Source organism: Oenanthe melanoleuca, chromosome 2 (assembly GCF_029582105.1).
Source record: "Oenanthe melanoleuca isolate GR-GAL-2019-014 chromosome 2, OMel1.0, whole genome shotgun sequence".
Classification (NCBI taxonomy): domain Eukaryota; kingdom Metazoa; phylum Chordata; class Aves; order Passeriformes; family Muscicapidae; genus Oenanthe; species Oenanthe melanoleuca.
The window spans coordinates 94,984,768-94,999,047 of NC_079335.1; the positions used below are offsets into that span (position 1 = coordinate 94,984,768).

The 14,280-nt window shown below is 36.1% G+C and overlaps 1 protein-coding gene across 8 annotated transcripts in view; it reads left to right on the forward strand.

Annotated features, from left to right (window-relative positions):
* The window catches only part of LRRFIP2 (LRR binding FLII interacting protein 2), a 52,906-nt gene that overhangs the window by 13,703 nt on the left and 24,923 nt on the right, over nucleotides 1-14,280 (forward strand). For 7 of the 8 annotated variants that reach the window (XM_056485713.1, XM_056485711.1, XM_056485708.1 and 4 more), the window contains one exon: nucleotides 3,708-3,794. In XM_056485713.1, the coding sequence (XP_056341688.1) occupies nucleotides 3,708-3,794 (87 nt within the window). Of the gene's footprint in view, nucleotides 1-3,707; nucleotides 3,798-14,280 lie in introns of all 8 variants that reach the window. The other variant, XM_056485707.1, reaches the window with a different exon arrangement.

The window sequence follows — 14,280 nt, forward strand, 5'->3', positions numbered from 1 at the left end:
TTTTCTTTTTTCTTTCTTGCCAAAAATATTTTTGATTTTAACGGGATAACATGCTATCCTTGAAAGTTGAGAGAAGTTTTCAAAAGATTGTGATAGAATATATGTTTAAAAACAAAGATGAAAAAATTGAAGAAGTAGAGATGGCTTTCCGAATGACTATAAATAGTTTATAATAATTGGTTTTGAGGTTAAAATCAGGAAACCGATTGTGTGACTTCCTGGAAGGAGAACATTGTCTTGCTACCTCTAGATTTACTAAACCTATGCAATTAAATGAACCAGTCAAAGTGAATACTGCTGTAAGGTACTGCTTAACTGCTTGAAAACAGCCAGGATAATAATCTTCTAGAATGAAATGGTTTTTATGCGGGTACAAGGAAACATGCCCATTTTTTTGTTCATGCAATGGTTTTTGGTATCTATTTTGAAATGAGGAATTTCAGAATTCAGTGGTGAACAGATTGCTTTGTTTTGTTACTTAGACCAGAGTTAATACCCAAAGAAATGCAGGATTGGTTTAAAAAGACAAATTTGTCCTAGATTAGAAGGTAAATATGGATTGTATGTGTGTTCATATGTGAAAGCTAATTTGAAGATTTAGTTCTAAAATAATAATTTTTTAATTAGTCCTTTTTTTTTTTTGCCCAAGTCTCAAGGACCTCTTCTGTGTTTTTCTATCCAATTTCTTTTGCTACAAAGATCTCCTCTGTAGTCTTCTATGTCCTTTTTTGATCAATTCTCTGAATAAATTATACGCTGAATTAATGTATCTTTACCTAATGGCTGTTTGCCCTGCAGATTTTTTAACATTCTTTCCACCAGCATAAGAGTACCAGGTTTTAATACCTCATCTCTTATTTGCAGTTAAAATCTTCAAGAAAATTCAGCTATTCCATTTCTTTTTATCAGTTCAAAGTTTCTTTAGGAAGCTTCTGAAGTAGTGTCAGAGTTGCTAGATCTTGGACAATACACAGTTGAATTTTTACTTCAGCAAAACAGAAACTTGGTATATCACTTTTTAATAAGCTGTACTACAATTAGATAATATTACAATGGATATTTATAATAAAATATATTATTAATGTGTGTCTGGTCTAAAGACTACATAGAGAATAATGACCAGTGAAACTGAAATCAGGACTGTAGTGGCCAGTCTGTCCTTTTCTAAGACTGGACTTGGTTCAATGCAAATGCTATAGGAAGTAATCTGTATTGGCTCCCAAGCTACTATGAGCAAGGAATAGTGATGTATTTGGTATGCTCTCTCAAATCAAACACTAGTTGAATTGGAAAGCATGATAGCACTTTATTTCAATGCAGCCAATGAAATTTTTTGATAAGGATTTGTTGGTAATAATTTGTTTTACAACTTTTATGGGCTTTTTCAGTATAACAATAGAGTAAATTGCAGCACCCGGGAAGAAACTATGTCCTTTTGAATTATGGTTGTTTCTCTATTATTGTTAATTTTGAACTTCAATGACATAGCTGTGAAGACTTGAGTGACTGCTACATCAATGGCATGAGGCCTCTGCTCTAACAGATATGCTGAGAATTAAGAATTACTTGGTATTATGGCCTTTCTAATGGCACTGTAATTTGTCTCTTGCTCTGAAGTATGGTGGAGGAAGCCTGAGAGCTGTCCTTTTTGTTAACTTGCCAAATTTTGTCTTTTTTGTGATTGTGTGCTTTTTAGAGGAATCTAGTTGCCCAGGTTAAAAATTAATGTAATATTAACCTACTTGTTAAAAAAATCTCTAAAAACATAAGATTTTCTTTTTCTTTAATTTCAGGCACCTCTTTTATAATAAATATTTGACATAAAATTCACTTGTGTTTTATCAAAGGTTTAGTAAATTAGTAGAAATGGAGCTGCCCTTTTACTGTAGGAATTTAAAGTTAGGTCTCTGGGTGTAGGACTAGGAGAGAGTGTTAAATGTGAATTGATTTTCAGCATGAATCAGTGAACCAATTAACTTTGTATCTTTAATAGTAAAGTCTTGCCAGAGCATAAAGGCCAATTGCATATATCTGCTATTTTCTAGACAAAACTAAACACAAACATATCAGCTCTGAGTCCTTTTTCTGTGTTGCATACCTATGTGACTGTTTCTATGTGACAGAGTGATAACAGGATACAAATGGAAGTATTTCCTGTTGCATGGTAATTTCCTTGCTTTGCTTGTGTGTTGTCATCAGGTAGAAAGAAGAGTAGCTTTATGCTGCTTTGAAAAAAATTACATTATGTCAGGAGTATTGACACCTTGAGCCTTGGAATTGTTTTATCTGCATATGCAAAATACAGAAAAAATAGTCTTCATGAGTCATTTGGAATTAAGACAAACTATTATGAGTAAAAAAGCTGTAGTGAATCTACCTTCTATTTTGTTTGACAGAAATATCTTATTTGATAAGATATTTTTGTGCCTGGAGTTTAATCATAATTTGAAGTTAAACTCCCAAGTTATATACCTGTTTAGTTTTCCTTAAGCACAGTAAAATAGTTTTATAGGTTTCCAATGTTTTACATAAACATTTGCTGTGACAATGACAAAAGCCAAAATCCATTGGATTTTACATTTTAAGAACTTCTATAATTTGAATTAGGAATTCTGAATTTTTAGCTGCTGGTGAGTTTCAAAAGTTTTTAATTAGCATTACATAGACAACTGGAACCTTTGGTAGAAGACCTGTCTTCAGTGGTTTAATATTTAAAGAATTTGAGAGAATATTTTGGCAATTTATTATTCAAACATGAAAAAACTGGGCTTTTACTTTACTCAGACTTTGGCTATATGGCAAAATTTATTCCATGATATTCCCAGGTCTCTTTAATACCTTTGTCAATGACACCATGAGTGGGATTGAGTGTACCCTCAGTAAGTTTGCAGATCTGTGAAGCAGAGTGCTGCAGTTGGCATAGTAGAAGGATAGGATGCCATCCAGGGCCATCTGGATAAACTTGGGCCCATGAGAACCTCTTGAAATTCAGCAAGTCCAAGTACAACGTATTGCACGTCAGTCAGCAATCTCAGATGTGAGTTCAGACTGGGAAAAGAACTTGTTGGTGGCCACAAAGATGCTCAGAGTCCTGGAGCACCTCACCTATGAAGACAGGCTGAGAGAGCTGGGCTTGTTCAGCCTGAAGAAGAGATGGATTTAAGGAGACCTCACTGCAACCTTCCAATACCTGAAAGGGGCATATGAAAAACAGGGAGAATGATCTTTTTTTAATGTGGGCAGATAGCATTAGGACATAGGGAATGTATGGTTTTAAATTAAAAGAGAGTAGATTTAGATGAGATGTTAGGAGGAAATTCTTATTAGGAGAATGGTGAGGCACTAGAACAGGTTGGGCAGAGAAGTTGTGGATATCCCATCCCTGGAACCTGTTCAATGCCAGATTGGATGGGGTGCTGAGTGACCTGGTTTAGTTGATGGTGCCTGATCTGGGGGTTGGAACTAGATGCTCTTTGAGTTCCCTTCACACTCAAGCCATTCTATGACTTTTTTAATGAACATCTAAGTCCTTTGACTAGCAATGCTGTCTTTAAAGAGTTAGGTACGTATTCTTTTTGAAATTTCATTCTTTATTACTTCTGTATTATGATGTTAAAATTTTAATGTGTACTTGTGAAGATTGAGTACTCAAACCATTATTCAAAAACCTTTTTTTTAAACTTTGATTGTTTTCCATATGCTTGTAGGCAGAAGCCAGACTTGCAGCAAAACGGGCAGCTCGAGCAGAGGCAAGAGATATACGTATGAGAGAGCTGGAGCGACAGCAAAAAGAGGTAGTGTAACTCACCAGGAATTACTGCAAAGCTTTACAAAAATTCATAATGTATTTTATTTCTCCATTTCCCTAAGATTTTGTCTTTTAGTGTAATTCACTTTTGTGTGAGTATTTTCAGCATTAGTATTGGATTATACTGAAAGAATTCACAGTAAATAGCTGTTGTCAGTATCTTTATTTTTAAAAAATTATTTAAATGGGGTAATATTTACACATACAGTTGTGTGTTGCTCTATGCATTTCTCTTAAAGTTTGCATTTCTTGAGGAAAAAAAATCCTAGAAACTAGGTTTTCAGCAACCTGGTTATTGCATAGTTGATGCATTTAATTCAGGTTTGGACATTGCATGTAAAACATTCAGAATTTATTATTTATCATAATTACACTCAAATCCATGTAATGCTCTTACTTGGTTGTTGTGGGGTTTTTTTTCCTGTGGTAATGAGCAAAAGATACGAAACATTTTTTGCCTCAATTTTATATGATTCTCATTGTGCCACAGTTTCAGTTTTTGAGCTGCTGTAGATATCTGGTATTATTCTGAAGATTACATGGTAATTAATATAGATCTTTCTGAGTTTTCAATTTAGGAATCCAATCCTGCGTGGTGACTATAATTTATACCGTAAATGTTTTGTTTGGTTTTCTTTTTACATTCTGTAGTTTTCTCAGCATTCATATGATAGAAAATGGGCTCATATCCAGAAATGGATGGTAGGCTAAAATCACCTGTTGTGCATGTTTTTGCCACTCAGAGATCTAACATAGGATTTTGGAAGAAGTAATTTACTAATGGTTTGTTGTGTGTAATTTCAAAGTGTCTAATTATATATAATATATATATATATATACACACACACACACATTAAACTATAAATGTATGTTTCAATTATATATGTACATAGTCTAACCCTCCCCTGAGTCACTGTTCCCTTGGGTCACCGGTCACTACAGAAGAGATCAGTCCCTGCATCTCTACTTTCCTTTATAAGGATGTGCAATACCACTTCCCCTCCAGCCCTTTCACCATCTTTGTAGCCCTTTTTTGGATGTTCTCTGATAGTTTTGTACCTTTCTTACATTGTGGCACTCAAAACTGCCCCCAGCACTCGAGGTGAGGCTGCCTCAGAGCAGAGCAGGACAATCCCTTCCCTTGCCCAAGTGGTGATGCTGTGCCTGATGTACCCTGAGCATGGTTGTCCCTCCTGGCTGCCAGAGCACTGCTGACTCACATTCAACTTTCCATCAACCGGGATCCCCAGGTCCCTTTCTGTGGTGCTGCTCTCCTGTGTCTTGATCCCCAGTCTGTCTGTACATCCAGGGTTGACCCATCCCAAGTGCAGAATCTAGCTCTTGCCCTTGTTATAACAACTTTATATGTGTTTGAGGTTAGGATTTGTTCCATTTTTTTCTTTCTTAGGGAATTTCTTTCCCATTTGTTGCCTAAGGGACCGGAACAGTGGGTACTTGAGAGAAGCAAAGGATGTGGCCAAGATGGGGGGAAGGGGTGCTGCTGGCTGCAGTCTCTTAGCTGTGGGGCTTTTTCTTTGGAAGTGCTGGGGAGAGTTTGGCTGGGGGTCCAGGAGCTTGTCCCTTGCTCCCCCTCACTCTTGGGATCAGAGGGGAGGCAGTTGGGCTGTTGCTGTGGGGAGAATTTGCTGTCAATGCAGAGTTTTGTGGTGCACTGCTTTTCTCCTTACCATGGGTGAGCCTTTGCTTGTAAGAGCAGCCGTTGAATTGGGACCTTTCCAACATCTGATCTCACTGGGAAGGACTCACACCATCTACTTGGTGCCCCAGGGGAAAACCCTGACCTCTTCCCACCTCTGGAGAGAGCGTCTTCTGGGTGCTTGTGGCAGCTGCTTGCAGAAGGCCATCTGCTGCTGCCCAGTGCGGTTTTCTGCTGCTGCTTCAGGCTTTTTGCTTCAGTAACCTGGCATCCTGTGCCTGCAGAGATAACCCACAGCACAGCTCCTGGCACAGCTCTGGAGTTTTTGCTACACTTTTTACCACTCCAGGTGTGCCTGCCTCTGCTGTTCCAGCCTATTGTTCCAAGGTCCTGCTACAGTCCATTTCACTATCCAGAGGGGCACCGGGACCAGCTGCCCCCCGTGGGTTTGTAAAGGAATCCCCTTTCCATCCCTTCCCCCGGCTGTGCCGCCCTTGCTGTGTGGTGAGAGGGGCTGGGCCCGCCCACAGCGCCCCCTGCAGGCGCGGGGGAATCATCGCACCCGCCCTGCCCGGCCGGGAGCCACCAGCGCCCCTGGCGGCTGTGACCGGAACTGCAGCAGAGGGGAAAGGGCCCCACAGCCCAGAGAAGGCTGGCACTGCACTTGGGGGGCTTCTTTCTGTTTGTTGTGCTGCTGTTTGTTTGTTTGTCTTGTTTTACATGTATATGCACACACATTTATATGTACACACACACACACACACACACACATGAAGAACTGGTATTCCTTTTCCCATATCTTTGCCTGACAGCCCTGTAATGTCAGAGTTATAATTTGGAGGGAAGAGAGTCACGTTTTCCATTCCAAGGGAGGTTCACACCTTCCTTGGCATGTAGCTGTCTTTCAAACCAAGACACTATGGTTGGTGCATGTCCATCTCTCTGATTTGCCAAGGTCTTGCTATGGGGCCTCCCTGCCCTTGAGCTCCTCCCATTTGGTGTCAGCAAACTTACTATTCCTGACTTCTGCATCCAAGTCATTTATGAGGAGACCTGGGCCTAAGATGAACCTGTGGAACCCTACCAGTGACCTGATGCCAGTTTGACATCACCCCATTCACTACAACCCTTTGTGCCCAACCTTTGAGCCAGTTGCACATTCATCGCATAACATGCTTATACAGCTATGTGCAGGCCACTTTGTCCGGAAGGATCCTGTGAGAGACAGTATCAAAAGCTTTGCTGAAGTCAGAAAGGATACAGTCTACTGACGTTTCTAGGTCACCTAGGTAGATTACTCTGTTGTATAACAAAATGAAGTTCATCAAGCAGGAGTTTCCCCTCATGAAGCCATACTGACTGTGACTAGTGTCTGAGTTGTCCCCAGGTGTTTTTCAGTACCTCCCAAAATATGATTTTCTATGATTTTACCCAGCACTGGAGTGAGACTGACTTAATTGCAAAGTTTCTTTAGAGGGTTCCTTTCACAAACTTCGTGTGCCTCTTAAAAGGGTGTATGGGGGATGTCAGGGGTTTTTCTGGCTTTTAGGAAAGTGTTCACTGTGAGAATGCTTAAATCTTGGTGATTCAAAACAATACATGCTGAGACTAGCTATTATTTCAAATAGTTGAAACTACAATGACAGTTAATCTCTATTGAGAAATCCTAGGACTGTCATTATAATTTTATTTACAAAGTTGTATTGATTCTTCATTGTCTCTTTGCCTATCTGATATTTGTGTATACATTAGTTCTCATATTCTCAAGATCAACATAGTTCTGTATTTCTTGACAGAATGTACCTTCGAAGGTTTTTTGCTTGAGTTCAAGGGTTTCCAAAACATGGAACATAGATTGTATTTGTGAGGAATCTCACTCAAAATTAATGCCATTCAAATGAATGCCACCTTCTTTTGTAGTTCTAAGAGGTACATCTGCTGCAGGAGTATTCTGAACAGATGTACACTCCTTTCCTGGATTGGGAGATGTAACCTCTGTATTAGATAGCATGCATAATTGAAAATTGAGCTTTTAGAAATCAAGCTTGATAGGCACCAGCAGCAGCTATCTGTTTGCAATATGTACTGTAGTACATAATCCTTTGATCTGAGTATGCTGAGCACTTAACACAGGCTTTCTATTTCCTACCAATTAAGAGGAATCGTATATAATTAGCAAAGTCTCTTCTTTCCTGCTGCAGATATAACTAAGAAATACTTGTCCATTCAGACCAGTGATACAAAGAATATTTAAAATTGGCAATGATCTAACTATATTGTGTTGAAAAGTTAAATAGCATGAGCATTCATGTTAAACCTCAAACAGTGTAGAGAGGAAGACTAAAATGTCATTATGAAATGAACCTACCCTCCCTCCATGGCAATTCTGTGGCAGAGTTTTAAAAAGGCGTGTTGAATACTGAATAGTTGTAAAATAGTTTGAAACAAATTAATGTATCCAGTGAAAATGCAGATGATAACCATGTGGCCATAAGCAATATCAAAGCTAGTTTTAGTCTTTAGATACTCATCTATGGTCTGGAGGCAAAGCCTTTAATCCCATAAATAATGGGCTTATGATCTTTAGAATAGTTCAACATATTTCCTACAACCGAGGGAAATAGATTAAGGAAGAATTCCTACTTTCAGAATGGTGTTATAGCCTCCAAGTGGGATAATTTTAAAATTAAGGTGATTCTTAAAATGTTTTCATACTGTGACAATTTGAGATGCTTATGGCATGTGAAATATGTTTAAATTATAAATTAGTCTCATCTTTCAACAGAATAAAAGATACTAAGGTGCCTTAGCTAGTTGTCATCACTCAGATTTTGTGAGTTGGGTTTATTATTTTCACTGCCACTGTAGAGCAAAACTAAGCTATAGAACTTAAAACTGATCAATTTACTTAAGAAGATTTGTTCCTCTAATAGAGAAGAAAATATAAAATATGTATGAGGCAACTGAGAATAATAATTTCCATTAGGGCTAAAATAACTTTGTAAATGACTTAAAATCCGAATGTAGTAATTATATGGTACATTTCTTACTAGTGTACTTGTAAATTGGTGAAACTTTATTTTCCCTTTAATTTCTTAATTTAAACAATTTTGTGCTTTTTTTCTGCATTAATATATTATTGTAAGAAAGACTGACTACTGAACACTAATTACTAATTATACTAACCTGCCTTATTTACATCCCCTGATGTAATATTTTGGCACACTTACCCAAATCAGGTGAAATGAGATCTTCTGACTTGAATGAGTTTACTTGCCACCATGGATTATTCAAAATGGCACATAGCATTAAAAGTGCTAACAGCATGTTGCTCACTTTGGCTTCCTCGTATTGTGTCAGGTTGTTTTTTTTTTTTTTCCCATCCTTATGAAATAACTCTGCATTTCTTCTTTCTCAGGAAGATTCAGAGAGGGCCAGATACTCTCACCAGTCCAGTCGACATTCACATTTGGTTTGTGTTCAAACTGTATACTTTTTCTTTTTGATCATGGCCTTCAGAAACCAAACCCAAGGAAAAAAGGGTTTGGGTTCTGGAGGATGAAGCTTCCAGTCTCCTAAGTATTTGCAGTTTTAGTCACTTTGCATCACATATAATGTTTAAGTTCATCTGGTATTCGATTTCCATCAATGTTAAAAAGGTAGTTTATTTTTATATATTTCAATCTTAAGGCCTTTTCTTGCACTTTGAGTATTAGTGTGTTTCTGAAGTGTTTGTGGAAGAAGAGGTCTCAGGACCTTAAGATACAATTTGAAGAAGAGTTTGGTATGATACAAGGTTCTCTTTCTTTGAGAAGATGGGTGTATATTATTCATTAATGGCAAAATATTCAGACAAATGTTGTAAGGTATCCTAAAAACTACTAACAGAAATATTTATTGTATAGGTTCCTTTTTATCATCTTCTGGCCATATATATATTGCTGAAGAACAGTTTTATTGAGGTTAGGTTAACATTTTCCTGGTTTTAGATCGGCCTAGAAATCAGCTGGTCATTGATCTGGGAATATAGGCCAGGAAAGGGACAAATTACTAAAATAACTGGGTTGATTTTATGTGTTTTGAAAGTGGGAAGGAGCTTTTTCTTTTAAAAAAGGTGATTGTCACTTGCTAAGAAGTCTTTGCAATTAAATGTAGTTTTTGATTAACTGAATTCTGTGTAATGTCATGCAAGTCCTAGTGGTGTTTCAGCAATTTGTTGCACACACAAATAATTTTGAACAGTATATACTTTATCAAGAAAACAGGTAAAATATGCTATGTGCAACTCTTAGGAACTTGTGAGCTGGTATAGATTTGCCCAGATCTGCTCTTGTCTTGGCTGACATAGCAAATATGCTAAAATGGAGATTAAGTAATTGGTCATTGTCTAAACAAGGGCAGATAACTAAGCTAATTTTTGGGGGGCTTATTTAGAATTTCTTTTTCTTTAGAATTTCTTTGGTTATTTTCTGTCATTCAGTGATGAGTAATAGAATTGAATTAAAATATTTATTTTATATCTTGATGTATTTTTTATAATTTCATTCTCAAGAGTTCCTCAGATATCAGTGCATCTCACAGGAGAAGGGCAAGTACCTCCAAAAGGAGAGATCTTTTGGTGTGTAACCAGGAATGGGCATGCTTTTTATTTAGAGTGTGATGTGTTCACATTGTAACATTTTCTGTGTCTACTTACCAAAGCAATAGTTTGGTGAAAGCATGCTTATGGAAAATGGTATTAATGGGACTGCTGCAATGATTTATGTAATCAAGTACTTTGTGACAGCAAATGTGAGAGCTGAAAGAAAGTGCTAAGTGAGGTTATCTTCAAGACAGAACACTTATTAAATGGAAGGGAATTCATCTCTTCAGTTGCTCTCTTCTAATGTCCCCAGTAGAGAACTAAAAAAAAATGGAAAAAGGTTGTTCATCAGTGTCGATAAGTACAAACATGATGTTGAAAGTTACAACAGGAAACACTTTTACAGCAGGTAACACTTTTTTTTTGAGTAGACTGTTAAACTGTTAGTAGTTATAAAAGTATATTAGATTATATTTTGTATTGCATATTGCCTACAGTCAAAATACCTGTGAAATTTTTAAATGAACTGGAAAAAAACCAAGTTTGCTGTGAAAATTTAAGTTTTCTCAGTTGAAGAAAAGAAGTATAAACTTCACAAATTTTGATGTTACTGAGTGACAAGAAACATGGGACACTGGCTAAACTATTATTACAAAGCTGTTTTTATTTGTATTCTTAAGACTTGCCAAATCTGGTAGACTCCCTTTCTCTTTACACACAAGTGGCCCTTTCATCACACTCTTCCTTCTTTTTCACATACTTGTTCCTCCTGAGAATACTTAATCCCTCTATCCCCAGCTTTAATTCCTCCCTGATCACAAAATGCTATTTCCCCTTCTACCTGTAAAGTCTTTCATGCCCTGTACCCTGTAGGCAGTGACCTTCCTGAGCCTGTAAGGTGGAAGGTCATTGCATCATGATGAGTTGCACAGCTCAACAAGGGGGCTGATGATCCTTTAGTGTGTGGAGATGTAACCTTGTAAATGCTGTCTCAGTTTAATGAAATCTACCACATGAGACTTGGCTTAGTTATTTAAAACTCTGCTACTAAAATCTCATTAAATATTTCACATAGCATAGTGCTGTCCAAAATTATGTTACTTTTCAAAAATTTGGATGCTATTGGGGAAAAAATAGTTTTTGTTAAGTTATCCAGCCTCAGAAAGCACTTCAGAGCTGGATAAAAGGATATTCCTTAATGTTTGAATTTTCATAATTAGTGGAATATGTTTTCTTGTAATTTTCCTGTATTTTAGTCATTCTTTAGAAGGCAATTTAACATTTTTAACATTGTGATTTTTCACTATATTTAATTTTTTTACCTTAGTATGACAACACTGAGGATATATTTGCAAGATATTTGATCCCTGTATATTAATATTTTGCATGTCTTTGAGTGAAGACTGTTTTTGTACTTTGTTTCTAAGGTGTAATGGTCCTAACTAGTGACTTTAAATTTTTGACTTTAAAAAGTATGTAAATTTATACTATCACACGTTCAGACCTAGAGTAGTTTTATAATTCTAACACTTTCTGTTACTCGTATAAGTTTTTTTTCAGAGAGAAAAGAGAACTGTTTTACAGTAAGCACTTTCTAGTATTTACTTGTTATTTCTAAACTTTGTAGTGAAGTGACATACAGATTAGACTTGGAGGACATCCTTAGGGAAAAACAGTGTGTATGCATCTATTTGTATTCTCCATTACCACACAGAAACTTTAACTTAATCTGATGGAAAGTTATTTCAGTCCAGAGAAAAAGCAGCTTTGTGTATCTTTATTTAAAAGACTTCTTTCATATTTTTATGAAGTGATAGTAGATTGCACCACATTCTCAGTGGTATTATGCAACCAAAATTATTTACTGTTTTGTTTGAGCATGGCATTAGAAATACAGAGTATGTAGTAGTTTTTGGGCTTTTATTCTTTATTTTCTTAAAAAAGTTACATGGATTTGGCAACAACAGTAGGGAAAACATTACAGCATTCTGCACAAGGTCTAGCTTGGGAACTCTTGGGAAATGTTAAGATAAAACTTTTGTTTGCAAGATCTACAGGTGCAATTTTTGTTTTCTCTCTTCTTTCCTTCCTCACCCCTCAGAGTGGAATTTACTATGATCAAAGAAATTATAGCAGCCTTGGATATAGTAGACCAGTTCCTTCCTACCATGTTCGGGTCTGTTTCCTCTTTCTATATTAATTTAATTATTTATATAAAATGCGTATAAGTGGTTTTGCTTAACTTATGCCATATGACACTAACTTATCTCTCTATGACACTTGCAATTATTACAGTTAAAAGTGGTAGCAGTTGTGTTTTTTGTTTGCGAAGGTTGTGTTTTATAAAATTAATGTACGACATGCAGGTTACTTTGGCATGTGAGGTTTTATGTTTAAAATATCTTCCGTTTCATGATTCTCTATGATATATGGAAAACAACCAGCAGCTGTGACAGTTGATGTTCTAAATTCCTGTCTTTAAAAAAAAACAAAAAATGACTTAAATGTTTAGCACCATTGCAGTACTTTTTTTCCATCTTAATATAAATGATAAAACATTGATATGTCATGAGGTGGGTTATATCTTCCAGTACCTGAAGCTGTGGTCATGGCCAGATTTCAATTACTAGCTAGAGGAAGCTGACATGTTATTTGAGAACTACTCTTCCACAAATCTACTTGCAATAATACTAGATTGGTTTAATAATGTTTAAATTGATTTCAAAGATAATGGCTTTACCTGGAGGCTCTTCCACTCTTTTCTAGAAGTTTCTGTCTACTATAGATAGATTAAAATTTAGTATTTAAATCTTTAGGATGTTTGTGGAATATAGAGCATAAATAAAAAAAAACTATGTGTGCAGAAAAAATATTTCTGACTTATTTTGTTCTTCACATTATAGTCATCTTCCCTATACAGTGATCCAGTGGCACCAACTAGGAATTACAGGGTTAGTACAATGCAAAACAATATCTAACTTATCTTTAGATATTTGAATGGCCCAATATGAATATAAATTTACACTTTTCTTCATAGGTGTCTCCTTTAAACACTGCTTTGATAAGAAGTATCAGTTTGTTTTGTAATCACTCTTTGCATGGTTGCCTTAAATTTGTATGATATGGCCGTGAGGCTTGGCAGTATTACATGTGCATTTTTTGGATCATTTTAGAGTTGCATTTTCTGTGTATAATTTTCTGGAGGCATTCAGTTTAATTTTTTTAACATTGTTAACTTGCCTCTTTAAAGTATTTTAGTAGTTGATGTTTTACTGCTCTTTTTGCAGACAAGCATAAAGTTGGTGAATGCAACAATGATGTTGAAGAACACTGGGTTACAACAAGTTAATTCAAGCAAACTAAACAACAACTGCATGCATAATACTGAAAACATATTTTAAAAAGTTAAGCATTTGAATGGAAATCAGACGATTACTGAAGTTTGTGGTGAATACACCTTGAATACTTTTAAATAAGATGCCATATTTAAATTTAACAGACATAAAAATGCAATAGCATGAAAGCCTAATCTGCATCTTTACAGAATAAAGAGTAGTTAGTAGTGCCATAAGAATGGCAAAGAAGCTTTACAAAAAAATTATCATTAAAAAGTGGCATGAACATCTGAAAATTTATGCCTTTTGCTGCTATATTAGTTCAAATTCATCTTACACTGCCATTTAGAGATTTAGGTGCTAAATGTATGTGAAAAATCATCAATATTATGTAGTATTTTTAATTCGTGAGATCTTCCTTTGCACTTGGGTTAAAAACAGATGATTTCCCTTTTTGGCTTTGTGTATGTTCTCAAGAAAACATTAGAAGATTCAGTGAGAGAACAATACCGTAAACCTTTACAACTCTGTTATACATATAATTCTAATTTCTGCTAGAGGTTCCTTCACAGGAAGGGGCAAAGCAGCATGAAATTGTTTTTCTTTTATATTCCATTTCTCAGAGCTGTTTTTATTACCCATGGCATAAATAGATTTCTGTCTTACACCTTTAAACATAACTTTCAGAAGAATGTGCATGGGTGATCGTTAAAGAGAACCACTAAAGTGTACAGCCTATCTTCAGATCCCAGGGTGTGTTAAAATTTCTGCAGGCTTTAGAACAATTAAAGCCAAATTGCAATTTAAATGTTTAACTTAGTTATGCAAATATTTAAGATTTGATTTTTAAAAACTATTTGGCTGTTTTTCAAGGGAATTCTTAGTGACACATGAAAAT